At 46.0% G+C, this 27993-nt stretch overlaps 2 protein-coding genes across 2 annotated transcripts in view; one reads left to right on the forward strand and one right to left on the reverse strand.

Moving 5' to 3' along the window:
* Window positions 1-13859, reverse strand: part of ASB4 (ankyrin repeat and SOCS box containing 4) — a 34006-nt gene extending 20147 nt beyond the window's left edge. Inside the window, exon 1 of the mRNA XM_030009459.2 lies at window positions 13526-13859. The gene's annotated coding sequence lies outside the window, so the exon portion shown is untranslated. The remainder of the gene's footprint in view (window positions 1-13525) is intronic.
* On the forward strand, window positions 12707-27974 carry LOC115338749 (serum paraoxonase/arylesterase 2). The gene is made up of 9 exons (XM_030007533.2): window positions 12707-12836; window positions 17010-17080; window positions 21672-21727; window positions 22648-22813; window positions 23959-24085; window positions 24892-25092; window positions 25750-25831; window positions 26365-26493; window positions 27437-27974. The coding sequence occupies exons 1-9, from the start codon at window positions 12763-12765 to the stop codon at window positions 27593-27595; spliced, it is 1065 nt and encodes a 354-aa protein (XP_029863393.1). The 5' UTR covers window positions 12707-12762; the 3' UTR covers window positions 27596-27974.
* The last annotated feature ends 19 nt before the right edge of the window (window positions 27975-27993 follow it).

Consider the following 27993-nt stretch of genomic DNA (forward strand, 5'->3'; position numbering starts at 1 on the left):
CAGTGAAGGAGTTAGTCATCTTCCAAATATGCGTGATTCTTGGAGGAGAGGTCTGCAGGAGAAATCAGAGAATTCCCTTTTGAAAAAAAAATCTTACTACTTTTCCTTCTAAGGACATTTCTTTTTGGTCTTTTTTAAAATGACCCAATAAGAAGTGGCAAATTTCCCCAAACTCTAATTATATAATTCTGAATTATTTCCTTACAACTGTTATTTCTTGTTCACATGTTAAAACCTCTGAGAAAGTTTTTACCCTCTGCAAAAAGTGAGAGTAAATAGCCAAAGTGCTTGCAATCTAATGAATTCCAGAGAAAATATTTTGGTGTAGATCTCTGTGATAACATGTGAGTGCTGTTTTGTAACCAAAGCAGGGTGATTCAATGAGCAAAAGCTAAACGGGAACAGAGGGCCCCAAATGTTTGGATTTGCCCCAGTTTGGCCATTGATGTCTGTGGGACTGAGTGCAGGGGATCCCTGGGGTAGGTGAGGAGCAGGAGGCTTGTGGCACGCAGCAGTGAATGCCCTGCCCAAATCCTTCTCTCCCAGCATCCAAAGCCTACCTGAGACCAGCACCCTGGGGGACATACACAGCAATCTAGTGGCACCTGCACCTAAAAGTGCCCTCTGTTCTCCTAGGGGAAGGAGATCGGTAGGAATGCAGTCTGCTCTTCCTGAGACAAATCCCTGAATCAGTTCCATAAAACACAAGAGACTTTAAGGGGTTTTAGGACTCAGAGCAAAACTAGACTCTCGACACAAAACTTGAAGGAAGCAGCAAGCAAGAGCCTGTTGTGTGAGTTTCCAACTCAGGATGTCAGGGATGATAGGTCTGTTTTTCTGGGCTCTGGCTGGGACAGCCTAAGTGCCCATGGTTGCTGTGCAGAGAAGCCCCTAGGCCAGCCAGATGCCACCAGACTCATCTGTCCACATTGTCTTTTGAGCTTTGCAAAGCACTTAATTGCATCAGTGAAGACACTTTACACAACCCTTGAAGCCCCACCTAGGCTTTAAGGAAGAGCACTGGAAGTTTCAGCCCTGTGCAATTTTACCGCACTACAAAATTGTGACGCTAGGTTATAGGAAAGCATTAAATCAACAACTTTTGAAGCTACTAGTATGAAAAAAACCCCAAACAAACCACACTTCTATGGATAATAGAATTTAAAAAATCAGAATGTACATATTGGGGTGAGACCTTAGTAATAGTTCACAAGAACATTTTAACAGGTGGTACTGGAGTACTCTACAGCCTTCTGAGTGTTGTATGTAAGATTTCTAAAAGATGAAGGTAAATGATTACTTGTTCATTGCACTGGTATTTGTAAGTCAAACTAACGTGGTAAAAATTTAGACTACAACATGTTCTGCACCGTGTGTACCTCCACACTGTGGTCAGAAAGTTTAAGCTTCCCTCAAAGATGCTTGTCAAAGGTTTAAAATATAATCTTTGCTTCTTATTATGTAACAGAAATTTGCCTTTAGAGTTCAAATTTATGCTCATGTTAGAACAAAAGGTGAACCACAAAAACAATTCATGCAATGTCTCCTAAAAAACTGCTGGCAGCCAAATTCTAAGAGTTTTGGTACCACATAGCTCAAGCTGTCTACCTGCCGGAGGGCTGCTGGGACCAGCCACCCAGCGTACTGCAAGGAGATGAAGAGAAGCATCAGTGTTTCTGGGTGTCAAGCATACAACACTCCACCCTGTGCACCTTCTAGCTCCTCTTTGTGTTTTCCTCTTGATGATATTAGGCAGAAAAGACAAAGACTAGCTTCTTTTCTAGAAGGTCCATCACAGCTTAATGGGATTCGTGTACAACCTGCTGTTGAGCTGAATTAGGCTGAGAGCAAGGTGGATGTCTGCATGTGGCAGTGCTCTATAGCATTCCCTGGGTGCCTTCTCTATCTGCCACTCACATGCCACCTCCTCCACAAAAGCAGACTGCATAAAGAGTGGGTATTTTTGGACGTTACAAAAGCTCTGGCTCCACCAAGGCCACATTCTTTGCTCTTTCGCACATGTTTGCAGAGGAGAGGCTATGATGTAGCAACTCTCAATGATTTCAGTGAGTGTTCGGTTAGGTCCTAGCATCTTTTTCACATTATCTGTTTGCAGTTTATGCTTAAAAGAAAGTAAAATAGCTTATGAATCCACAGGAGTTATACCTTTATATGGTTATATACTGTTATAACAGCGTACATCCATATATATCCATACACTGTTATACCTGAATGAAAGCATTTTTAAAGCTAAATATTAAGAAGATAACTGCAAATAGGTAAAGTGTCTGTATTTCGCTATATAACTGCAGGAATCTCTTGGCTTTTTCAGAGTTACTGTGAGTATAATTTAGACAGCCGCATCTACAGGGGTAGTATTGTTTTCAGTTTGCTCTTATAGCTTAAGTAAATCTTAGCTGAAAGATTTTACACTTCATTTTTATCTTATTTCCAATGGAAGGCAGGTAATCATACTCTGTGTAGGGATCAGATCTTAGGTGCATACTCTGTATTATTTAGTTGTCTGTCCCACCCTATATACCCAAAGGATTATGGATAATAGTATTTTTTGTAAGTCATAGCTTTATGACAGTATATTTAGTTTTCACATCAGTTTTACCAGAAGGGTTTGAAAACTCAGAAAACAAATCCAGACACAGGCAAAACCCATCAATACCTGTGTAAAGTTCTTCGCACTGAAAGCGATGATAAGGATATGTCATTCCTCTTGCTTCTGCTTAGGCAGGCTCAGGGGCTGGGTTTACTATAACCCAGCCTAACTGCCAAATATCTTTTAAGACTGCAGTTATAATCAAAGCTGCCAAAAATTGTGAGCAAAGTTGATTCTGTTACTTCCCATGCACTGAGTCTTCTGTCCTGGCCTCCAAACTACTTCTCCTGCTAGGGATACTTCCCATGCTAAAGGAAATGGCTGCTAGTTGCAAGGCTGCTCTCAAGTTTGTAAACACTTTGCTCTGTAAACTGGTAATAAAATGAACGATGTGGAGGTGTGTGTGGTTTTATCCATATATATGATCTCCCTACCACAGCAACTCTGGCTTCTCTCTGGATCTGTGATCCCCTCGCCGGTAAGGGAGAGACCTCAGTTCAACCTCCCTGAGCCCCCTCACAATCCCCCTCACTTCTTCCTACATGACTACAGCTGAACATGCAGCTGAACATGAAGCAACCTACATGATAAGAGTGTGACTCAGCCAGGTCAGGGAACACAGGGTGATCAGGCCAAATGAAACCACCGAACCCCTGATGCCATCTCATGTTAATTTGGGGCTCTCTGCTGCTCCTGGTTGCCTGAAACCCCAAATATTCCAGCCACATGTTGTATATAGTCCCAATCCACTTGTACAGTTTCAGGCAGTGGCCACTGTCCTGCCGATGAAGAAGTATGAATTACTTTCCACAGCATTAGAATTGATGATTACTCCACTAGAACAGTCTGGTTTGAAGGTCTCTACCTTTGTGTCATGTAAGAACCTCCATAGCCAACATCATCACTCATGTATTTGAAGCAACTCCAGTAACACCAGCACCAGAACTTGGAGGTGTGAGATAATCTTGGTGGTGTTATACTGGATTTACACTGATGTAAATCTAAAAGTAGCCTGGGGTGTACACGTGGGATAGTCCGAAAAGTGAGAAACCAGGTGCAGGAAACATAGTTCATGAAGAAACATGCACTTCTGTGCTCGTTCTACACTTCCATTTCCTCTTGTTTTCTTTATGCTTCACAGTGCCAATACAGTTCAAGAAGCCCACATTTTAGAGATAAACTTTGTATATTAAAACTCTTAGTCACATTTGCATTTTGCTGTAGCGCAAAACATCATAGCATAGTATGTATAATAGTTTTTCTTGTTTGTTACTGTATTTATAAGTCAAGGATATTTCCTCCCTTTCTTTGTGTTAAAGTATTTTGAAAGCTGTTGAATTTCTAAATCTCACTTTGTATCTTTTTACTGAGATATTGTATCCTGAAAATTCAGCTTTTGTTGTTTCTTTTCTGAAAAATTTCCCTGATATTTGTAATGCATAAATAAATAAGGTAGCACTCAGTAATGCTTCATTGGGCATTTCCCTCTTAGTCCTTTTCTGTGTCATTGGCTTGTTCAACTTTGGTGAGAGGCTGCAATGGCATCATCACTACCACAGCAGGCAGCAGTGAGCCTCCTGTGTTGTGAAACTACCACCACAGTTGAAAATCAGTGCTGGATGCCTGCTTGTAAGGTTGCGTTGGACTGTCCTTCACCTTCTACCCCAGAACACAACCATGCGCAACACTTTGCCTGATACGTGCACCAATGCTCACACCAGTGTAGCTAAGCCTACAAGAGTCTTTGGCAGTGGCTAATATTTGATAGTGGCTCAAATCTCAGCGTTCAGGACATTGTCCTGACTTTTTTTTTTTTTTTTTTTAACCTGCAACGGCATGAAAGTACTGCACATAGATTGGGCTGAGACTCAGAGCAATTGTTGTGTCTCACCTGAAAGTCCTACTGTACAGAAGAGTGATGATGACAGAAACATGGCTCTCCCTTACTTGTGTTTGAAGTCAGGAACCTCCTTCATTTCATACACAGCTTTGATCTTTCAAAAGCCACATGGCCCTCTCCCTCCTTTGAACAACCATTATCAGTCATGGTGTTTGAGGAGCTTGCTGCCAAGAGAGCAGAATTTCACCTGCAAGACTTAAGCATTGTATCTCCAACGTACACTACTGTCTCAGCATGCTTCTGCCTGGAAAAAGACAGCATTATTTGCTTTCTGATTGTGACAAGGCTGAGCCGTGGCAGTGTAATCAAAGCCATCAGTGATATTCTGCACACCCAGCACACTGTCAGCAGCAAAGGGCAGATTGCCTGGGAGGACCTCTCTGACTTTCGGTTTAGCCTGGCATCTTTCCAGTTTAGCAATTCTGCCACCTATAAAATAATTAAAGCAGCTCCCTTTGCTGCTGCTTCCAGATGCAGCAAGAAGCACTACTGCATAAAAGACAGTAAACAAGAGTTGGGCTAGGACATAGCCTTGCTTGGGGCTGTTTTTGACAGTGACATGTTCTGACATCTTGTCATCTCTGAGAACCTTTGCACTACCTCACACCATTATGAAATAACTAAAATATGCTCACAAATTTATTTGGGCATCCAAATTTATGCAGATGCCTCTGGGCTGCCCGTGGCTCAGGGTGTTGGAGTCTTTAGTTAGCTCCGCAAAGGCCAGGTAGAGACCATTGCTCGCTTTGAAGTAGGACAAGGCTGAAAGCCAGACTGTTTCTGCAAGAGCCTTTTCAACACCCTCACCAACAAATCCACTGATGTCATTTTGACACAGATTTTCCTCAGCAGTTGAGAAAATCAATATACCTTGGTGTCACTGCAGGAATGTTTTTACTTTTTTCTTTGTAAAAGGCACTGTGCATCTGTATTCTTGAACGTCTTGAGGTACCATCTCTTTATTAGGTGATTGTGGTGAACTCGTTTTCTAACTAGTTGGTGACACTGTACTTACGTATAGTGGCAGGGTGTGAGCAGGGACTTTGCCTTGCCCTGTGGCAGTTGCTCAGCAGCTGTAGGAATCTCTGCTCCCTGCTTTTGAATGGGGAGCTAAGAGGTGGTTTTTAACTCTAGAGGAGCTGAAGAATGCAGGTTTTAAGAAGTTGCTGAGGTCTTTGAGCAAGCCATCTGCAATTTCCCTTTGATCAGCTAACAGGGTTAAAGTGGTTTTAGGCCACAGCCCTTGTAGAGAATCTTGTAATTTCTATGATCGGCAGCTTTTGAAGCTTTTTCCCTCATCTTTCAGTGTGCAAACCACAGGCTTTGCTTGTGATTTCTGCCTGTTTTTGTGGTAAGCAGCTTTCTTGCCTTCCAGGTTTTATTTTTACTTGAGGCTGGTGCAGCACCTGTATGTCAGCAGCAATTGGATGGATGTGCCCTTTCATTAACCCAGTCCTAAGATCTGCCTTCGGCAAAACTGGTGAGTTTGATTTAATATCTCATTAGACTCTCTTTGAAACTTTCCACACTGTGTTGACATCTTCTGGTAGTTTCTACAGTTAAACTATAGCAACACTGAGGTTGGTCTCCAGTTGCTTCCTCATGTCTGCTTTTTCTTCATGCCTGCATGTCCTCTTCTGAATTTGATTCAGCATCTGTAAAGCAGCTCTGGGTCAATGAGTGCTGTCTGACTCCTCAGTAGCTGTTAATCAGATTTGTTCTCAATGCCCTCTATAGCATGGGTCCCTCAATGCCCTCCATAGTCTGAAGGGTCTAGTTAATACTATCATGTCTGCATTATAGGCTTCTGTATTCAGTCAGATCAGCCCCCACAAAGTGCTCTAGAATAATATTCGGACCTTTAGTCTTTAGTGTAAATCCATTGTAAATACTTTGGCAGTGCAGATATTGGTGAATTTTCTTCAGATTAACATCAGTATATGAGAGGGCAAAATGTGGATAAAAAGAGAGTTTCAGCTTTTTTAAAGTTTGTTTAGTAAAACACATTGTGTTTCATTAATGACTCAAGCATGATGCATTTTGAAATAGTTTGTTGTGAAATCCAAATCCGTGTGTACATAGCTTCTGTATCTTATCTCTTAAAAAAGATGATGATATGTGTTAGAGAAGCACATGTAAAGGGCATATCTTTCACAAGTGAAAGATTTAAGACTTCTAAAGTATTTGGTAGAAATTATCCCCTTTATCTTTAGCCATGTAAATGTTACCTTTTATTTTCTTAGCAAGTTGTCTGTCTAACTTTCCTCTATCACGAGTGGAGAGAGAGAGAGAGGGAGGCTAGGTATCTACAGAGCACTACTTGTCCTACTTCACCCATGCTTCTTCCAGTGAAATAAATACACCCTTGGACACATTTATAGAGGGCTGCTTTTCTTTCCTTGTCTGTAGAGGAGTCTAAATGACTAAAATAGAATAAGACTTATCCCGTCTCCCTGCTCTGCTCACTTCCTCCACCCCCAGGCTTGGTACATAACCCTCTACAGCTGATGATGTGCACACAACTTATTCCTGCTTTTAGTCATTACGCTGTGTGGCAGGAGGTCACTCGCAGCTCTCTTCTGAGTGCCTCCAAAGGCAAAGAGCTCAGGGGAATTTGTGACAGACTGAAGAGCAGCCATGTGTTTTCTAGCATTGCTGCAGCTACTCGGCCAGCCGGTGGGTTGCTGGGGAGGGCAAGCCACAGCGGATGCTGACAGTGCCAACGGGCAGACCCGAGGCTGGCTGGGATCATGCTGAGGAGGTAAGCTGCTGAGAAAACCAGGCTCTTTCTTCAGTCAAGGGTGACTTGATGAGCAGAGACTTCAAGGGAGATTCACTCCATCTACCTTCAGGCATCTACAGAGCAGATTTCTGCACTTGAATTAGTCACTGTAGGCTCCTTTCCAGTGAATGCAGAGAAATGGCCACTTCTTAGAGAAGAATTATTGATCTATTTTAGGCACCTTTCATATGAATTGCTACTTCAGAGGAACTGTTTTCCTGCCCTGACTATACAGGGTGCCTAGGTGGCTTGACATCAGTGAAAGAAGCTGTAAAAGCGCAACTCACTTCAAGGGAAGACAGGAAGCACTTGAAGACAGATCTATTAAGAGTTACTAAATAGGTAAAGCTGATCACACTGAGCTGAAAATAACTAGGAGCTGGGAAAGAAACTTGGGGGATTTATCCAACCTGTCCCCCATTTCCTCACTCTTCCCTAAGCCTGGGCCTACCGCCTCTGTTGACTGTTGAGCTAGATGAACCCCTGGTCTGACAGGGTCTGGCCACTCTTGCAATCTTATGACCAGCTCTGATGTCTCCATCTCCCCTGTAGACATTTACATTTTATCAGATGAATTGCACCCACCTTGTGCCAAAATTAAGACCCAGACAGTAAGCAGTATGTGCTCTTGCAAATTAAACTGTGGTTTTAATAAATAAATGAAAAATACTATGCCAGCAATGTAGTGCTGCAGCAAGCTGAGATAAGATATCATTCTTGTGTAAGCTGGCAGAATTCGGGTTTTTTTAATCATGGGTTGGTCTACATGACGCCAGGCCTGCTGGTGACAGATGGGGTATACGTCTCTCTAAGGGGGAAAAGGATCTTTGCACAGGAGTTAGCAGGGCTCATTGAAGGAGCTTTAAACTAGATCTGAAGGGGGAAAGGCATAAAACCAGAGATAAGCCTGGGGGTGGCACACCAATGTTTGAGGGACGGTGTGCTAGCGAGGTCCTTCAGTCAGCTGTCTCAGTGGAGGTAGGGGATGGAGATCCATGCAGCAGTGAAGATGCAATGGTTATTGATGTGTTAGAAACCACGGAAGTGCCTGACAGTGGTCACGTAGGAATTAGGGCTTCTCCCCCCCAAAAGGTGGTGCGATCAATAGCCCAACTGAAGTGCATCTACACCAATGCACACAGCATGGGCAACAAACAGGAGGAGCTGGAAGCCACTGTGCAGCAGGAAAACTATGATATAGTCGCCATCACGGAAAGATGGTGGGATGACTTGTGCAACCAGAGTGCTGCAATGGATGGCTATAAACTCTTCAGAAGGGATAGGCAAGGAAGGAGAGGTGGTGGGGTAGGCCTGTATGTTAGGGAGTGTTTTGATTGTCTTGCGTTTAATGATGGTGATGATAGGGTTGAGTGTTTATAGGTAAGTGTCAGGGGGAAGGCCAACAAGGCAGATAATTGTGGTGGGAGTCTGTTATAGACCACCGAACCAGGATGAAGAGGCAGACGAAATATTCTGTAAGCAGCTGGGAGAACTCTTGCAATCACTAGCCCTTGTTCTTGCTGGGGACTTCAACTTACCAGATGTCTGCTGGAAATACAATACAGCAGAGAGGAAACAGTCTAGGAGGTTCCTGGAGTGTGTGGAAGATAACTTCCTGACACAGCTGGTGAGTGAGCCAGCTAGGGAAGGTGCCCAGCTGGACCTGTTGTTCGTGAGCAGAGAAGGACTTGTGGGTGATGTGATGGAGGCCGTCTTGGGCACAGCAATCAGGAAGTGATAGAGTTTTTGGAGAAGTAGGGAGGGGGGTCAGAAGAACTGCTACCTTGGACTTCTGGAGGGCAGACTTTGGCCTGTTTAGGGGCCTGGTTGACCGAGTCCCTTGGGAGGCAGTCCTGAAGGGCAGAGGGGTCCAGGAAGACTGGACATTCTTCAAGAAGGAAATCTTAAAGGCGCAGGAGCAGGCCGTCCCCATGTGCCGAAAGACGAGCCGGTGGGGAAGAAGACCGGCCTGGATGAACAGAGAGCTTTGGCTGGAACTCAGGAAAAAAAAAAGAGAGTTTATGACCTTTGGAAGAAGGGGCAGACAACTCAGGAGGACTATAAGGATGAGGTTGTACAAGGAGAAAATCAGAAAATCAAAGCCCAGCTAGAACTTAATCTGGCTACTGCCGTAAAAGACAATAAAAAATGTTTCTATAAATACATTAGCCACAAAAGGAGGGCTAAGGATAATCCTTATTGGATGCAGGGGGAAAGAGCGACAAAGGATGAGGAAAAGGCTGAGGTACTTAATGACTTCCTTGCCTCAGTCTTTAATAGTAAGACCATTTGTTTGCTGGGTACCCAGCCCCCTGAGCTGGAAGACAGGGATGGGGAGCAGAATGAAACCCCCATAATCGAAGGGGAAATGGTTAGCGACCTGCTACACCGCTTAGACACACACAAGTCTGTGGGGCCAGATGGGATCCACCCACGGGTACTGAGGGAGCTGGTGGAAGTGCTCACCAAGCCACTTTCAATCATTTATCAGCAGTCCTGGCTAACGAGGGAGGTCCCAGTTGACTAGTGTCATGGTTTAAGCCCAGCCAGCAACAAAGCAACATGAGGCTGCTTGCTCACTTCTGCCCCCCAGTGGGATGGGAAGGAGAAAATATAACAAAATGCTTGAGGGTTGAGATAAGGACAGGGAGGGATCACTCACCAATTATGGTCATGGGCAAAACAGACTCAACTTGGGGAAAAAACCAAAATCAATTTAATTTGTTACCAATCAAATCAGAGCAGGATAATGAGAAGTAAACCCAAATCTTAACACACCTTCCCCCCACCCCTCCCTTCTTCCCAGGCTCAACTTTACTCCTGGTTTTCTCTACCTCCTTCCCCCCACCAGCACAGGAGGGTGGGGAATGGAGGTTGCAGTCAATTCATCATACGTTTTCTCTGCCACTCCTTCCTCCTCAGGGGCAGGACTCCTCACACTCTTCCCCTGCTCCAGCATGGGGTCCCTCCCATGGGAGACAGTTGTCCACAAACTGCTCCAACATGAGTCCTTCCCACGGGCTGCAGTTCTTCACAAACTGCTCCAACGTGGGTCCTTTCTGTGGGCTGCAGTTCTTCAGAAACAGGCTGCTGCAGCACAGGCTTTCCCATGGAGTCACGGCCATCTTGGGGGGCATCCCCCTGCTCCAGCATGGGGTCCTCCACAAGCTGCAGGTGGGCATCTGCTCCCTCGCTCCCCTCCATGGGCTGGGGGGGGACAGCCTGCCATCTCACCTCGGGCTGCAGGGGCATCCCCTCCTCTGGTGCACCTCCTCCCCCTCCTTCCTCACTGACCTTGGTGTCTGCAGAGGTGTTTCTCTCGTATCCCACTCCCCTCTCTGCTGCAGTTTTTCCCTTCTTAAATATGTCATCCCAGAGGCACTACCACTGTCGTGGATTGGGTTGGTCTTGGCCAGCAGCAGGTCCGACTTGGAGCTGGGGAAGCTTCTAGCAGCTTCTCACAGGAGCCACCTCTGTAGCGCGCCCCCCCCCCCCCCGCTACCAAAACTCCATCACACAAACCCAATACCCTAGAAGTTAGCAAAGGTAATGCCCATCTACAAGAAGGGCTGGAAGGAGGATCCAAGCAACTACAGGCCTGTCAGTCTAACCTCAGTGCCAGGGAAGGCTATGGAGCAGATCCTCTTGAGTACCATCACACGGCACATACAGGACAACCAGGTGATCAGGCCCAGTCAGCCTGGGTTCATGAAAGGCAGGTCCTGCTTGACCAACCTGATCTCCTTCTATGACAAGGTGATCCGCTTAGTGGATGAGGGAGAGGCTGTGGATGTTGTCTGCCTAGACTTTAGTGAAGCCTTTGACGCCATTTCCCACAGCATTCTCCTGGAGAAACTGGCTGTTCATGGCTTGTACGGACATACTCTTTGCTGGGTAAAAAAACTGGCTGGATGGCCAGGCCCCAGAGGGTTGTGGTGAATGGAGTTAAATCCTGCTGGTGGCTGGTCACAAGTGGTGTTCCCCAGGGCTCAGTACTGGAGCCAGTTCTATTTAATATCTTTATCAACGATCTGGACGAGGGGATCAAGGGCACCCTCAGTGAGTTTGCAGACGATGCCAAGTTGGGAGGAAGGGTTGATCTGCTCGAGGGTAGGAAGTCTTTACAGAGGGATCTGGTCAGGCTGGATCGATGGGCCGAGGCCAATCGTATGAGGTTCAAGAAGGCCGAGTGCCGGGTCCTGCACTTGGGTCACAGCAACCCCATGCAGCGCTACAGGCTGGGGGAAGAGTGGCTGGAAAGCTGCCCGGCAGAGAAAGACCGGGGGGTGTTGGTCGACAGCCGGCTGAATATGAGCCAGCAGAGTGCCCAGGTGGCCAAGAAGGCCAACGGCATCCTGGCCTGTATCAGAAATAGTGTGGCCAGCAGGAGCAGGGAGGTGATTGTTCCCCTGTATTTGGCACTGGTGAGGCTGAACTTGAGTACTGTGTTCAGTTTTGGGCCCCTCACTACAGGAAAGACATTGAGGTGCTGAAGCGTGTCCAGAGAAGGGCAACCAAGTTGGTGAGGGGCCTGGAGCACGAGTCTTATGAGAAGCAGCTGAGGGAACTGGGGTTGTTTAGCCCAGAGAAAAGGAGGCTGAGGAGAGACCTTATTGCTGTCTACAACTACCTGAAAGGAGGTTGTAGCAAGTTGGGGATGGGTCTCTTCTCCCAAGTTGATTTTTCAGCCTTTCAGAAAAATGCAAAGGAACGTGAGCCTTGCAGGTGAGGGCATTGACTGTGCAGAAGAGGGAAAGATAACTGCTGAGGGAGGGCATCAACCTGCCAAAGCATGTTCCCCAAAAAAGCAGAAAGCACAGGGAGGCCAATGCTGCAGCTGATGCAAAAGCAGATTGCTGGATGGAGGAACCCTGGAGCACCGCAGGTGGGTTCTGTAGCCCTTCTGCACAGAGAGGAAAGCTGTTGGTGGGAGCGTGGCAGTGAGAGCAAGCATCATTGCTGGGGGGGAACTTTGGTTATTAGCACACACATATCAGCATGTGTATCTCAGTATAGAGACGTACGTGGAGTACTTGTACATTCTGCATCACGCAGTCTTTGTCTAACAAACACGCGTATTTTTACACAACACGTAATTTTTTTTGTAACGGAATCTGGAACTTAGTCCACCTGCCTTTCACGCGGGTGCTGTAACACGGAGCCTACAGAGCGGCACCAACTCTGCCTCCCTCTTCTGCCGGTCTCCCCCCCGCCCCGCCCCCGGACCCGCAACTTGCTGGCCGGGGCAGCGGGCTGACGGAGCCGCCTTGGCAGGGTCGCCCACCCGTTCTCCGCCGTCGGTGGGGGCGGGCCGGGCCGCTCCGCTGGGGGCGGAGGGGGGGAGCTGCCGGCGGTGCGTGCACCGCCGTGTCCCGGGGGCGGCCCGGGGCGGCGCGGCGGGGCGGGACGGGACGGGACGGGACGGAGGCGGCGGAGCCGGGAGCGGGGAGCGCGGCGCGGGGAGCGGCCATGGGGAAGCTGCTGGCGGTGGCTCTCGTCGGGATAGCGGCAGCCTTGGCGGCGGAGCGGCTGATGGCCTTTCGGTGAGCCGCCCCGCCACCGCGGGCCGTGCGGGGCCGCCGGACGGGGCGCGGGGCGGGGAGGGGGGCGCGGAGCCGCCCGGGGGATAACGGGGGTGTGGGCAGCCGGGGGATACCGGGGACCCCGGGGCGGGATGGGCTGCGGGGTCTCGGAGCTGCGGGCCCCGGCGCCGGCGGTGCGGGACGGGGCTGAGCCCACCCCGCCGGTGGGGGACGGCAGCCGGTGCCCGCCGCGGGACCGAGCCGGGCAGGGGGCGGCGGGTGCGGGCCTCGGCGCTCCGAGCGTGGAGGCGCTCCAGCTCCGTTGCGGGGACGTAAGTTCAGCGAATAGCCACCCTCTCGCAGGCACGGTTGCGGCCGAAGGGGAAGGGTTAATCGTCGTCACCGTCAGCATCACCATCACTGCTATCATCATCATTATCGAGGGAACCGGGCACCCCCAGAGAAAAACTAGGCACTGGCTTGCTCAACGGTGCCCTTCTAATCCTCCGTCAGGCACAAACTAACTTCAGGAGCATTTGTCCGGCGGAAGTGCCGTTTGCACTAAGGGAGATGTGAAATCCTCCCCAGGAAGATGCTGGGGCCGAGGGGGCCAAAGGGAGAGGGTGCCCTGGGGCAGGGGTCTGGTACCTCTGGTTTTGCAGAGGCTACAGTTAACGGGGATATGCCAAAACCAATATCTGCGAATTTACCTCATCTCCTCCTGCCGAATGGCCAAGCAGTAAGTGGAAATCGATTGCCAGAAACTTGCGTTATTTTCTACCGAAGCTGACCTCTGGATAACAACAGCCCTTGTGTACATAAGGTTTCCTCTGAAGGAGCACGGACTTATGTGATCAGAAGTTGGGACCTCACCGGCTGTGAGTGAAAACACCCAGCCGTATCATGCTCCCTATCATGCACTTCATATCAGGAGGTGTGAATGTGAACACTGGGCTTTACGGCAGCTTCTGTCCTGAAAGCTACTAAACACGTAACTGGTTGTTTCAGGCCAGAAAAGCAGCGGTGAATTACTGTGTTGCAAGGCAACTACGTCATTATAATTTTGCTCATGTCCGCAAGGACTCCAAATGCCTGACTTCAAAGCAACAACATCCAGCTAATTGATCTTTGGGTAGATAGTAATTGTAGCTAATTAAAGAAGGAGGGCTGTACTCCCTGGACCCAGGTACTTCGCATAGCTGGTGTTTGCACGTTGCAGTAAATCCACTGCAAGCATTAGTGATAACCATGGTGGTAACAGGACCTTCCTGCCCTGGAGTTGCACAAGCTGGGATGGCAGCGCTGGAAAACACTCCCAGGCTTTAGTGGGGTGAGCTGTTTCAAAGCACTGCGAAGAGCAGGGGACCCCACATCCCCTCCAAATCGAATGAATAAATGCAATATTGGGAATCTGGTAAAGCAGAATCTCCTGATAGAAACAGGATCCCCCTCTGTCCCTGTAGCTCTCTGTGGGTTTTTCCTGTGTGCTGTGTTTTCAGCAAACTGCAGCATAGCAGCAGTCTTAAGACGGTTCCAGAGTTTGAAAACACACAACTTCAGATAACAGAGTACTCTAAAATCATTTAGTAACTCTTGCCAGGCCTCTCTGTTACCCGTCCCCCACCCAGAAGGCAGGAATCCAGCAAATACTTTTTGCTGTTCCTTCTGAGTTTGGTATATTGTGTCTAGATAGTATGACACAAGAATCCATGAAATGCTTAAAAGGTAAGGCTTGAAGAATTATTACACATCTCTTACAAACATAATTCTTCTTCAGTCAGGTTTGTTTATGCATCTATCATACGGTCGATAGCTACCAAATGGGCTTGAATAGGGCTTGTGCAGCAGAAGACAGGCGAAGTTCTTGTGTTTACTAACTGAAATTACACCGGTCCCCCTACTGACATTTTAAATTGCTAATTCTTCTCTGAGGAAGGTCTGAGCTAATTTGTAAAACTTGAATGTGAATTATACTATGTTACTGTTTTCCTCAGAACAATATGCATATGATATTATTGTTCATATATATATTTATATACACAAAATGTTACCATTTCATAGCACTCTGTACTGATACAGCGCTCAGCTTGCATACTATGTTCACAACAGCAGCATGCTTCCAGAAGGATACTGACAGTTTGAAAAGAATTGAGAGCAAAAACAAAAATAAGAGGTGATTTTCAGTCCTGTCAGGAAAAAGAAAAACAAACCAAACCAAAGATCTGGGACTGGTTAGTCTAGAGAAAAGCAAAACTGAAAGAGGGAAGTCTTTGAATATGCAACAGGTTGCTGCTGAAGGAAAGGGAATGCCAGTGGTCTCTGCCCCACAAAGTGGGACAGCGGGTAGAGGACTGAAACTGGAAAGAGGGACCAGGTGGGAAAAGGTGCCGTGCCCTGGGGTTGCACCAAGTAGCAAAATTCCTGCTTTTTTTGAAGTTGCATCCCTGTGTTTTTAGTTGCATGTCTGCTGTGTTTTTAGTACGGCCAGTTAGTTATCTAGGTCATCTGGCTTAGTAGCTAAGGCTGGCTGAGCTAGATAAACTGACACGTTTTGGAAAAGCCTCTATATGTGCTGCAGGCTTGTGACCAGCGTCCTTTTGAATTACTCTCATTCCAGCCCATGAAGTGTTTCCCTGGGAATGCTGTCGGGATATCATCATCTCTCGTTGGCTGCTGGCTGAGTTCCTGCTGGGCTTTTGGTGCTGGGTGGCTTGCAGTCTGCCCAGGAAAAGCTGATGCAACTAGGAAAGGGAAAAGCCCCAAGCAGGCGGCAGTGCAAACTTTGGGCATGATCGCCCTGAGCCGCCCTGGGGGCCCGGAGGGTTCGGCTGTGCAGGGATGCCGTGGGGCGAGGGGCGAGCTGATATCCATCCTGTGCTGCATGTGGGCTGGGAGCCAGTGTAATTCTCTGTCAGGACTCCTGAGCTGAGGGAGGGGGCTTGGGAGAGTTTAACTTGGCTCCTTTCCCTTGCTGTCCTCTGGACTTTTTACCCCTTTTCTTCTTTTTTTTCTGGCCTTATGTTAACAACCCGTGTCAATGATAAGGCACTGAAGCAATTTACAATTCATAATTACATGATTTAAAAAAATGCAGGACTGACATACCATACGGTGCTCAGCTGTATCGCATATTTTTCATACCACAGACTGATACTGCTGTTTAATTTATGTTTATGCCTAAAACTATAACACAAACATGGCTAGGTTTTGCTATGGGGTCTTTGCATTCAGAATTTCCTGTGGTTGGAGCAAGTACAGCCTCAACATGTGTGTATGATAGGCGTGCAAAGGAGTAACTAAGTTAGTTCAAATGCTTTCTTTTGGGAAAAAAAAGGAAGGAAGAAATATTCTAGTACACTAGCTCAACATTTTTACATATAAACACAAAAGATTTTCTTATGGCACTGCGGATCAGCATGGTCAAACACAGCAGTCCTGCTAGTGAGGTGCCTTTCATAAAGATTTGTAGACAACTTGGAATGGAGGAGAAGGACAAATAGGAACTCATGTGTAGTTACCTGTCTCTATCTACTTGTGCAGTAAAGCAGGAGCCAGAGATTGAATTTTGTGGGCATTCAGGAATGAAATAAGCACTGCTGAAGGATAATGCTCTGGGTGGGTGCCAGGAGACAAGAGGAAGGGACAGGGTAATTGCTGATAATGGTACTACCAAGTCCTACCTGTTGTTTGGAAACAGGTAGTCCTGCCTTGCAACGACACTACTGCTGCCTTTGAATGTGGACTAAGAAATGAAGAAAGTGCAACCGCTTGTGGCCTGGTCACCAAAAATAGCCAGTGGGTTGGGGTAGAAGGTCGCCCTCTCCTCATCTGAAATGCTGGTTCTAACTGTGGGGTGCTACTATATTTAGGTGGCTGAAACCAGCTTTTACTGAAGAAAGTGTGGCTGCGTTATTTTATCATTTGCGCTGTGGTGGGTCATAAAAGCTTGTTCCTGAAGCTCGTGCACGAAGTCAAGTTCCTGAAGTTATTCGGTGCAGGAGAATCACTTAATCCCTGGCCGTGTGTAACCATCGCAGTGATTTGGAGCAATTGCTGTTGTCAGTTCTGGGTTTTGCTTATTCAGTATTTTACGGCTGATTTGTCAGACAATAAAACTAAGATAAAGCTACGCTAGGAATGTTACCTGTTTTAAAACTGGCTGTGTGCTGTTAACTCTGCTCTTTCCTCTTGCAGGAACAGACTCAATGCTTCACGGGAAATAGCCCCAGTAACCCTTCCGAACTGCCGGCTCATTAAAGGGATTGGTACGTGTTCAAAATAACTGAGTGCATTGCTTTTGTCTAGCCTTGTTTTGCAATTGCTTCTTAAAGCCAGCTTCCAAGCCTGATCCCGAAAACAAAGTGCTAATTTGACTTTCATTTGTTACTTGGACTTCGAGGTAGGGAGAAACTGCAGGAAGAAAATTACACGGAAAAACTAGCTAGTTTCTTGTAATACTTTTTGCCTTTGCTGTTTAGTGTTTCTGTTCCTTTTCTTGAAATCGAGTACCTTGTAAACACTTCTCCTTTGCTAAGCCACTTCTTAGGAAATTGTTTGACTTTTAGATGAGGGTGTGCTGGCTCTTCAGGCAGGTACCTGCAGGTGGAGGTGTTGCAAGGGTGGAAGCCTTGGGAGAAGACCACAGGCATGTGGTGAAGGAGCGGCTGAGGGCACCCCACCTGCGAAATGCCAGCCAGGACGGCCTGCCTTAGCACCTCGTTTTGTGGAGATTTAGGAGTGGGCTGGTACCGCGCCGTGCGAACGGCAGGCAGGAGCTCGGTGCAGTTGCACAATTCAGCTGTGCAGTTTCAAAGAGCCAGGGGTCATATTTGTCATCTTAGTCTGGTTTGCGAAGAGGTTGAACAGAGCAGCTGAAATGTTGACTTTGTACTTGGGGTCATGTGTTTAGCACACAGCAATGTTTCTGTCTTGTTTTTTCTCTCCCTTAAGGATAACCAGAGTATAAAATGAATAGCTTAAAATTGATCACTTTTTTGTGTCTCCCTTTCCCCCAAATTATAATTTTTAAACTTAATAAAGGCTTAATGGCTGGGGTTTTTTTCCTCCTTAGTATTTTCAGAAATGTCTTGAATTCTCTTGGAATTTGCCTGGATTTTGCATGTGTAAAAAGTCATTGGATGAGCTTTAAGAGTCTTGCCTTTGAGCTTGCTGAGTCACTGTGTTGATTTCATAAATCCTGCTTTGTCCTTGTGTCAGGAATCAAACATCTTTGTAAAGTCAAATTACTGTCATGAATGAGCGTGTGCAGAGTTCCTTTGCCTGGGGTTACATGCAGAAGAAATTGCATTAGAAAAAACTTTTCCAGGTCTTCTAGATTGCGCTGTAATTTACTTGCTTGATGGCGATTCGTATAAAAATCATTTCTGAGTAATTCTTTTAAGCATATCACTATTGCAATCTTTACAGGACTTCTTGCAACATGATTGCTCTGTTGAGGAAAGAAGGAAAGCAGGAAATCCTAAACACAGTTGTGTTTAATTTCCAAACAATATCACATTTTTGGTGCCTGACATTTACATGGAGATTAGGTGAATTCTGAGAACCTGGCTCTGCTCGGAGGTGGCAGCAGATCAATTTACAGAGCTTCGTTTCTGCTTGTCACTGGGCTCCCGTAACACTGTCCCTTCACATGGAGCTCTGCACCTTGCCTTGGTTTCGCTCTGCCGTTTGCTGCTCTTTAGAAAAATTAAATGGCCAAAACCTAACTCAGCAGGTCTGCTGTGGCAGGAGTAGAAATAACAAAGGATTGGTGCAAATTTAAAAGTTGGTATGTTCCTGCAAACATCTTCCAAAATTCATTTAATATGACTGGGGGGGGCAGTTTTATTACTCAGGGAGCTCTAACTTCTAGATGCTGCCTACGTAGCACTATTCAAACCAGGGCTTTTGCTGTACTCAGATCTGTAAGCGTGCTCCTGTGGGTGACTTTGTGTAAGGATATCTTTCTACATTGACATCTTGGTCCCCCGAGGCCTTCTTCCTTTAAAATGCTGTGAGAAAGCTGAATAAAGAGTCTGTCTTTATTTTAATATTTAAAATAGTCCTTCTGGCCTCTTAAATGGGACACAGGTAATGAGCTGGATCAGCTCAGAACAAAATTATCTTAAACTATCCATTCTGTCCATTGGAAGAACAGGCATCTGGTACAGTTTATTGTAATTATGTTAAAAGCAACACATCCATAGTAAAGGAAGCAAACCCAGAGTAAATGGAACAATTCTCTAGTGGACCCTTTTCTTTCTGCACAATTACATCCTTTATGTGTCTCTCTTTTTTTTTAAGACCTTGATCTATTCTGTTTTTCAAATATTGTGCAATGTAAGCACAAACATTGAACAAACCAATAAAAAACTGCAGCTTGTCTTAAACCTCATTCACAGATATGTAGAAAAGGCTATAGTTGTAGAAGAAACAGTATCTTCTGAATTACATGAGTGTCTGCTCGTGTTACTGGTTTATAATAAACTAACCATATGTCCTGAACTAATTTCTAAAGTTCAAGAAGGTACTACAGAAATTGCTAGAAATACTTGAATCTTGGACATGAAATCCAGGTGGGTTTTTTGTTAGATGCACCTGTGGAATACATCATACTAAGATAAAATAAATTAAAAAAGAATAACATTTCTAGGGTAGGCAGTAATTTTTCTCGGTATCTTTAATTTTTTTTTTAAGTGCTACCTATTCAGATAATCCCATGGACAAGCTGGGCTCGGTGATACAATTAAGCAATATAGTGGAGGTAACTGATACCTAATAAATCAGCTCCTAACTCTCCTGTCCCACAGGGCTCCTGCGACAACAGCCCAGAGCCTTCCCGAAATGGGGCCTGCAGGAATGCCCGGGAGCTTCCCTGCAGCCGGCTGTGTGCCTCCATCCCCTCCTTGCTGCCTCGGCAGTGCCGGCTCAGCCAGATCATGCTGTATCAGCATTTCGCTCCTCTTCCGACTGCGCTCGCTCTCTTCCACACTCACCAGGATCTGGCTGAGAAGTGGCCAAAATGTGCTTTGCTGGGCAGTTTCTTTTGAAGTATTTGGGTGCAGGGCTTTTGTTATGCTCCTTCCACCAGAAACTTGTACTTTTTAATTATCAGCTCCCAATTAGCCTGCTCATCTTTCTGCTTGGCAGCCTCACTCATTCAGTAGCGATAAATGATTATATCTCTGTTTATTCACTCACCAGCGTGCTCTGCCAGTAAAAGCTGTCTGTCCAGCTCACATCACCATGGTAATTGAGCCTCTCAGCATTTATTTATGTTGCTTTCTTTGCAGCAATCCCGGGAAGTGGGGAATCGCTGCTAACCCAATCTTACAAATGAACCCAGACTTGGAAAGACCAAAAGCTGGGGCAAAAAAAAAGGAGCTTGTTGCTTAAACCAGGGCGTGAGCTGAGCTGAAAGAAACCCCATATTCAAAATTTTAGTAAATGCTAAATTTAATGAATTTTAGTAAGGCTGTAAATGTCTCTGGGAACATCAGTGCAGATGTCTGCCTCCTGCCTGAGTCCAGTTGAATTTCAGAACCAAAACCCAGGAGGTGGGATGATGGGGCTGGGTCCCTCCAAAATGTATCTTCAGACCTTTTGCTTTTCAGAAGGCAGGGGTGGAGCAGAGGCTTGCTGGGTCTGAAGAGGGGCTGGCCCTGTCCCTGTCCCCTGTCCCTCTGGGAGAATTCATGCCACTCGCAGATCTGGTTCCTCCCCACAAGGGCTGTTTGGTGGCCCCAGGATAAATTACAGTCCAGCCAAATTAGTGGCGGGATAAATAGGAGTTACATAAAAGCAAACAATAAACCCAGCTAGAATTTGCAGGTCCTTCCTCAGGAGGAGGTGCCGAGGTGCCAGGGACGGTGTGACCCATGTAGGGTCACACAGGTAGTCAATGGCCAAGCAGGAAGGGGTACAGAGAGATGGGACAAGCTGGGTGGAAAACCTTTGTTTTGGTGGCTATGTTAAAGAAAACCTGCAGAAGAATTTTCTCCTTCAAGCAAATGCTCCCTGGTAATTTAATCCAGCCACTGTCTGGAAAGTGGCTTGTGGGGAATGCTGTTTGTGCTGGTGATTTGGAAAAGAGAGGGGAGGCTTCTCAGGGGAGTGGTGAAAATTTGGGATGGCAAACGTGCTTCAGCATCATACTAAAAGCTCTATGGAGAGTGCTTGATCAAAGCCTAAAATTGCTGTAGTGTTCTTACTAAAGGGCCTTTATTTCATTTTATTTTATTTTCCTAGCAGGGAAAAATAGTACAGGAACTACAGGAACTGGCAATATTGGAAATGATTACCTGCAGTTAAAAGTGTGGTCTAACTATTAAAGCCCTTAGCTGTTAAAGATATAGTAGGTTCTCTGTCACTTGAGAGCTTTAACTAAATATTTGGCAATCCATCTTAGTGAAGTGTCTCAGCTCGACTAGGAGAATTGGTGTGCGCAATTCCGAGAGCTGCCTTGTCCAGGCGTGGGCTGAGTGATAGGTACAGCCCCGCCCTGAAAACCTTGTCGTCTGCGCTAATTGCTTGCTGCAGAACATTAGCGTCAAAACCGGGTGATTCATTCCACGCCGCCCCGGGGCACATGGAGCTGGGCAGGAGACTGCCCGGCCACCGCGGGGCACCCCTAAGCCCCCAGAAAGAGGTGAACTCCAGTACTGTTTCCTAACCTGATGTGCTGCTGCCTTCTGCTACCACTTTTAATGCGATGAGAACTTTTCCGCTAACTTCGTTGCTTGTGCAGCCATATCAGAAAGGGACATTCATGAGAGCTGGAATTGTACTAAAAAGGAGGTTTTTCAATGGGAAATACTTAATGTTGTCTGAAAAACCCTGTTTATCTCTGTCTTGCAGAAACTGGTTCAGAAGACATTGACATACTTCCCAATGGACTGGCTTTCATCAGCTCCGTAAGTGCCAACGCCTCCTCCCTGTGCAGGGGCTTGCCTGCTTCCTTATCTACAGAAGCCATAGGTGAAAACCGCAGGCTGGGCTCTTTTTTTCTACAAGGCTGGCTGGGTCCGTAGGAATGGCTCAGACTTGTGCTGGCTTAGCCAGTGTTTCCTTCTGCTTGAGCAAGTGCACTTCTTGACACTGAAGTGGTGGTGGTGGGTCTGACACATGTATCCTATTGCGCTGGCTTATCTGCCCATGTAATCTTGAATTTCTTTCATGCTGCTTCCTTGAAATATCAAATCTCTCCCTTGTTAAGAAGGTGTGTTAATTCCCTGCCTTTAAAAAAAAATCAGATTTTGTGTGTTTTGTTGTTCCCAATTTTTTTATAGCCTTTTGGACATAGGTTTTCAAGCTTTTTTTTCGCAGTCAGGATGGCTAGCAATTATTTTCTAAAGCAAAAGCTGATGTTTCCATCTACGTGCTCCAGGGACACCTAGGGAATGATAACGTTGCAAAATTCCTGCCAGAAATAGCGAGCTGTTGCACAGCTGCTGTTCCCCGTGGCTTTACGGCGTTGGATGCAGTCGGTGGTGCCGTACTTCCAGTTTGTCCCCCTCAGCCTGGCTGTTCGCAGAGTGGTTTGACATACGGAGAGCACCCACCCGGGTGGTGGCTGCAGCGGGTGGCGGTGGTGCCTTGGGCACGGCTCCCGTGCCCTCCGCGCAGCTTGCTCCCTCTGCGCTGCCATCAAGGACTTGCCAGGGAGAGCAGAGCCAACTGGTCTCTCTACCTCCATCATGGCACGGCGGGCTAAAGCAGAGGGACATCCTGATGTGCGCTTGCAAGTCCGAACAAGGCTCCAGCGTTTTCAGCCCTGTGATGCTTCCCTTTACCTTTTATCCAGGAATGATTTTCTTATGTTTTGATTTTACAGGGCTTGAAATATCCAGGAATAAAGAGCTTTGCACCAGACAAGCCAGGTGAAATATTTTTGATGGATTTGAATGAAGACAATCCCAGAGCAGTGGAACTGAGAATCAGCCGAGGGTTCGATATGGCGTCGTTTAACCCTCATGGAATCAGCACCTACGTAGACAGAGGTAAAGAGATCTTTAACTCGAGGTGGTGGCAAATCTCAGCCTAAAGAGCACAAACAGAAATCCCTTTTCATCCTTGCATTGCACCACCAATAGCCTGCACTTGCTGGGAGAGAAAAAGGTTTTGGGGCTTTTTATCTTTGTTGGGCTGTTTTCTAAATGTCAGCTGCTAAAGCAAACACCTTTGCACATCATCTCAGGCTGTCTGAGACAGAAAGATATCCTATATATTGAAAGGAAAGAAAACATGGGAAAAGTTTGAGGAGTTGAAAACCACACAAAGTTTATTTTACCAATTTTCACCTGTCTCACCCTGGGGTCAAGGTTTTTGAGGAGTCACATGCTTCACTGACTGGTAGTGACCAGAATGGAGACTTCTGTGCCTAAACAGTAAATTATCAAATCTCTGTAAATTACTAAAATCTCTGAAACTCTGTGGCCAAGCTATGTTCTCCTACAGCAGGGTCTGACTACCAATAAAATACCCTTTGTACTCTCCTTCCTCTCTTTTTCACTGTCCGTTCACTGGGGATTTTAGCAGGGCAATTAGAAGACTGCGAATACTAAGAGAAAGAGAACCATTGCTGCAGCTTGACCTGCGTCCCCATACAGTCACCCTTTAATGTTGGAGAAATCGGTGGTGGCTAGTTTAGGGTCTCACCAGAAGGGCTGGGCAGAAGGACTGCAGCCTTACACAGAGTACAAGAGAAGGATGCTCCTTCAGCTCTCTCAGGGGATGTAGTAAATAAACCAAAGACCCCAAACTGGCTGGGCTACAAGCCCTCCTTCCCAGCTGACTGTGGCTATTTCATGGAACCAGTCACTATAGTGCATCACATTGCAAACCCCAGTGGCTTGGGCACAAGGATGAAGCCATGATTTTTCTTCCTTGGTAGAAATAGCAAAAATGTAGTTTACACAGCAGTTCCCTGTAGAGCGAGCCCGGGAGAAGAGTAGCTGGAGATCTGGATCCAGTTGCAGTGGCATCCTGCATTACTTTCGTACTTGTCCTTCTGCCTCTGAAGAGCTGTGAGACAAATGCACCAAACCTGACATGCGCTCTGTACTAGAGGCTGCTTCAGAGCTGTGGGTGCTTAGCCACATAGACTTTTGCAGAGAATTCAGCTGTTTCCATTTATTTTTTTAAGATGACACCGTGTACCTCTTTGTTGTGAACCATCCCCATCAGAAGACCACAGTAGAATTGTTTAAATTTGTAGAAGATGACAGTTCTCTTCTACACCTGAAAACCTTTCGTCACGACCTTCTGACAAGGTACTGAAGCCAAATACCATCTTCCCCCAGAAGAAGAGGCTGCTTTGGTAAAATCCAAAGTAGGATGATTTTGGTTTTAGGGTATTATTAATAAGAGATATTTTCTCTTTAACCAGCTTTCCTGTTTCTGTTATTTACTACTTATCTGTGTAATCAAAAACTGTGTTTCTCCAATCTCTTCTGTAAATGAGCTTTTTAATAGTTGTATCACTAACTCAGTCTTAAGCACCACTGTGATTGATGCTAGTGAATCAGCTTGGCATCCATTTCTCCTTCTCTCATGTAACCCACTCTCAGGTCATTGCACATACGAATCTTCAGATATTCTATTATTCTGAATTTGCTACACTGCAAAAATAAACATACTTTTAGCTTTTTCTTTTTTTTTTTTTGTTTCTTACATACACAGTTTTCTTGGTCTGTCCTACTGCAAAATGATTGTAAGATAAACAGAGCCTGACAGATAAAGTTGTCACAACTCCTGCCTGGTTTCCAGTTGAATGTAAACAAAAGAGAGAAAAATTTCCGTGGACTTATGGACAGGTAGCCAGATCTCTAGCTGATGCCCTATGGTCCTGTTCAGGTCTCAGCACTGCCCAGTCCTGGCTCATGTAAAAGAAAATAGAAGTAAAAAGGATGTAAAGAACTTTGTGTCTATCTGAAGTACCATCTGTAATTGCAGACCCTTTATGTCTATGGGATGACCATGTCCTGGCTGGATTCTGGGCAGTCCTACAATGCTCCTTCATACCTCTCATTTCATTCTTTTATTTGTTTTTCTCCCTTTCTCTTTTTACTTTTTTTAGTGTGAATGATATAGTAGCTATGGGGCCAGACAGCTTCTATGCTACCAATGACCACTACTTCTCCGACTTCATCTTGATGTTCTTGGAGATGTTCTTGGGTTTAACTTGGTCCAATGTTGTTTACTACAGTCCAAAAGAAGTTAAAGAAGTAGCAGCTGGGTTTTATTCAGCCAATGGAATTAACATTTCACCTGACAGAAAGTAAGTTTCTCCTTGCCTTAGATTTTGTTCCATCACACAAAACAATCCTGAAATCCTAATTTGTACACGCGGTACCTCTATGGTCAACTGTCTGAATGGGCTTATTTAAGGCAAGGTGCTACCTGTACAATGTAAGCGATGTGGAGGGTTTGTAGAACAGAAGTCATGTGTCTCGGTCTTTAATTAGAGGCGATGTTTGCTGCTTTGCGTGGTAGTTTATATGCAATAAGATCAAAGGTTGCTGCATTTTAACCAGCTGATACAGAAGCTTGTGTATATTGCTTGCAAGGATTAACGGGGCAGGATTTCTGCAAGCAGGGAACGCTCTACCGTCTTAAAGTCTGTATGACTGCATTAACCAGTCCTGTGGTGTAGACTGGTGATCTTAAATGAAAAAAAAAGCATATTTGTGGATCTCATGGTCCAAGGCCTGCTTCAGTGTCGTAATGGAAGAACTGGCACGGTGTGAAGCTACATTAGCGTCTCAGCAGGTTGGCTTCAATTCAGTGCCCTGTGGCCTGCTTGCAATGCCTATTGCTGTGTGAGAACTGTGAGCTGGCATTCCTCACGGGAAGAGCTGGGCTTGCAGAGGAGGAACTGGCTGGTTTTGGTGTCTGCTTACTCATACACATTGCTAAGAGCTGCTTTCTTTTGAAGGTACATCTATGTTGCAGATGTATTTGATCATAACGTCCACGTTATGGAAAAACATGCTAATTGGAATTTAACTCATGTGAAGGTAAGGTTCTGCTGTTCCATAAAAGAGGCATGTGTGAATTTTGGACGGATTAGTCCCCATGAATGCTTGAGACTTCAACCTGATCACGTGTGAAGTTCTGGTCTGGCTGACTCCTGCTGTGGGTTTGCAGAGGTGCCGCGCGCCCCGTTACAGAGCTTCAGGTCTTCCACGCTCACACCAGCAACCAGAGAGGGATCCTCGGGCGTGCTGTAGAGCCGCGGGGAAAGTCTGCCGCAGTCGGTGTGGGTCAGACCAAAAAGCACTGAAGTAATCAATGCAAGCGTGGGTGTGAATGAGCTGATGGGAGAAGCTCGGAGCAGCAAGCAGGTTTCTCACAGCACAGAGGAGAAGATGAAGCATAATGGGGGAGAAGAAAAACAGCAGCGGGGGAGAAAATATTTCTTATAAAATCAGTCTAAGTTATGTCAGATGAGAGTCTTGGACAAGTCTGTTGGTTATGTTATAGTTTGCTTCCAGGACTTCCGATAGCTTTAACTTCTCTCTTTTTCTTGTTTTTCCTCTGCATTGGATAGACGCTGCAGCTGGACACTCTGGTCGATAACTTGTCTATTGACCCTCACACTGGAGACATCTGGATAGGATGTCATCCCAATGGGATGAAGCTGTTCTACGACGATCCTGAAAATCTGCCTGCCTCTGAGGTGCCTTTCGGGAGACGTCACTGGTCTCTTGGCTATGTCTGTGCCAGAAAGTTGCTCTGTTCAAATCACCCTGGTGTAACTTAACCCTGCATTACATAGAGAAGTGCCTGGCTAGCCTTTGTGAAAGCAAAGACCAAGCTGGCTTCCAGCTTATAGCTTCTGTTCTCAAGTGGAAAGCCTGAACAGCGTATACTCACTAACAAACACCTATTCAGATCCTTAGGAGACAACTGAATAATTTCCACCCAGTAGCTCAGTGGTTCTGGACTCCTCAGGCTGCTTTCGGTGCAGCTGTGGCCACACAATCAGATTTTGATGAACTGTGTTAATTACTGAACCAGCGCCTCTTTGCCAAACAAAAAATAATTGAGTGCAAAGCATGACCAGAAACCTTCGCACTGGAATGATTTATCTGTGCAAGTGTGGTTCATCAGTAGGTGACACTGTAATTCTGCTTTCCTTCTGAAATCAATGGGGTGCTGGCATCAGCACGCTAGCGGCCGCAAGTGCAGGTGGCTGGTTGGTGTTTGATTTCAGCCTTGTCTGAAGCTCCCCATAAGACACTTTTCAAAATTACCATGTTCAATAGCAGTAGATTTATAATACTAGGCAGTTGTTTACTCTGTCTGGAAAAAGCCTGAAATAAGAAGATATTAAGTAACTCTTAGGCTGGAAAAAACCTGCACATTCCTGGTGCTGGAGATGACTGCCTTACTTACTGCGGTGGAGTCTCTGTTGCACAACCACTTAAAAAATAATCAGTCTTCATGGACCATGCTTCACTGAAGCAGAATTTGTGGCCCTGTCATGGGAATCACTCGGTTGCAGTTATCAGCAGCTGATCAACCTATCTAATTTGTTTAAGTTAACATACTGATGTTTCCTCCATCCGTGGAGGATTTTCACCCGCAGCTGTTTCAGATGTATCCCCCTCCTCTGGCAGGTCCTGCGCATCCAGAACATCCTCTCGGAGGAGCCTGCGGTGACACGCATCTACGCCGACAATGGCTCTGTGCTGCAGGGAAGCTCGGTGGCATCTGTCTATGAGGGAAAACTGCTCATCGGCACAGTCTTCCACAGAGCTCTCTACTGTGAGCTATAGCTCGTCGCGGGTAAGATCTGCTGCAATGGAAAGGATTTAATTCCTTGGGAACTCACTTAGTTTCTGCTAGATTTGCTAATAACAAGACTGTTCCAATAAAGGTTAACTAGAGTCATGGAAATGTATTTTCGCCTTCCTCTCCAAAATGAGAGTTTTATGCAATAGTAAACGAAATGGAATTGAAGGTGAGAAATTAGTTTATTTGTGTAACGGGGAGGACCCCATGTCAGTAACAAAGGGTAACCTTGAAGTTCAAATTCAGATTACATATGACTAAACTGTCAGACATTGAAATATCTGTTGCGACTGGATTTCTGTTGTTTGTTTGTTTGTTTTTTTTTCCCCAGAGAAAACTGATTTTGTAAATGAGAATTGCTAACTACCAGTGTGGTGTGCTT

The sequence above is a fragment of the Aquila chrysaetos genome, chromosome 3 (genome assembly GCF_900496995.4).
Source record: "Aquila chrysaetos chrysaetos chromosome 3, bAquChr1.4, whole genome shotgun sequence".
In the NCBI taxonomy this organism is placed as follows: Eukaryota; Metazoa; Chordata; class Aves; order Accipitriformes; family Accipitridae; genus Aquila; species Aquila chrysaetos.

Coding starts and splice junctions, on each gene's coding strand:
- LOC115338749 (XM_030007533.2), top strand. CDS start 12,763: ATGGGGAAGCTGCTGGCGGTGGCTCTCGTCGGGATAGCGGCAGCCTTG. Junction 21,728..22,647: donor GACTGGCTTTCATCAGCTCC/GTAAGTGCCAAC, acceptor TTGATTTTACAG/GGCTTGAAATATCCAGGAAT. Junction 24,086..24,891: donor CGTCACGACCTTCTGACAAG/GTACTGAAGCCA, acceptor TACTTTTTTTAG/TGTGAATGATATAGTAGCTA.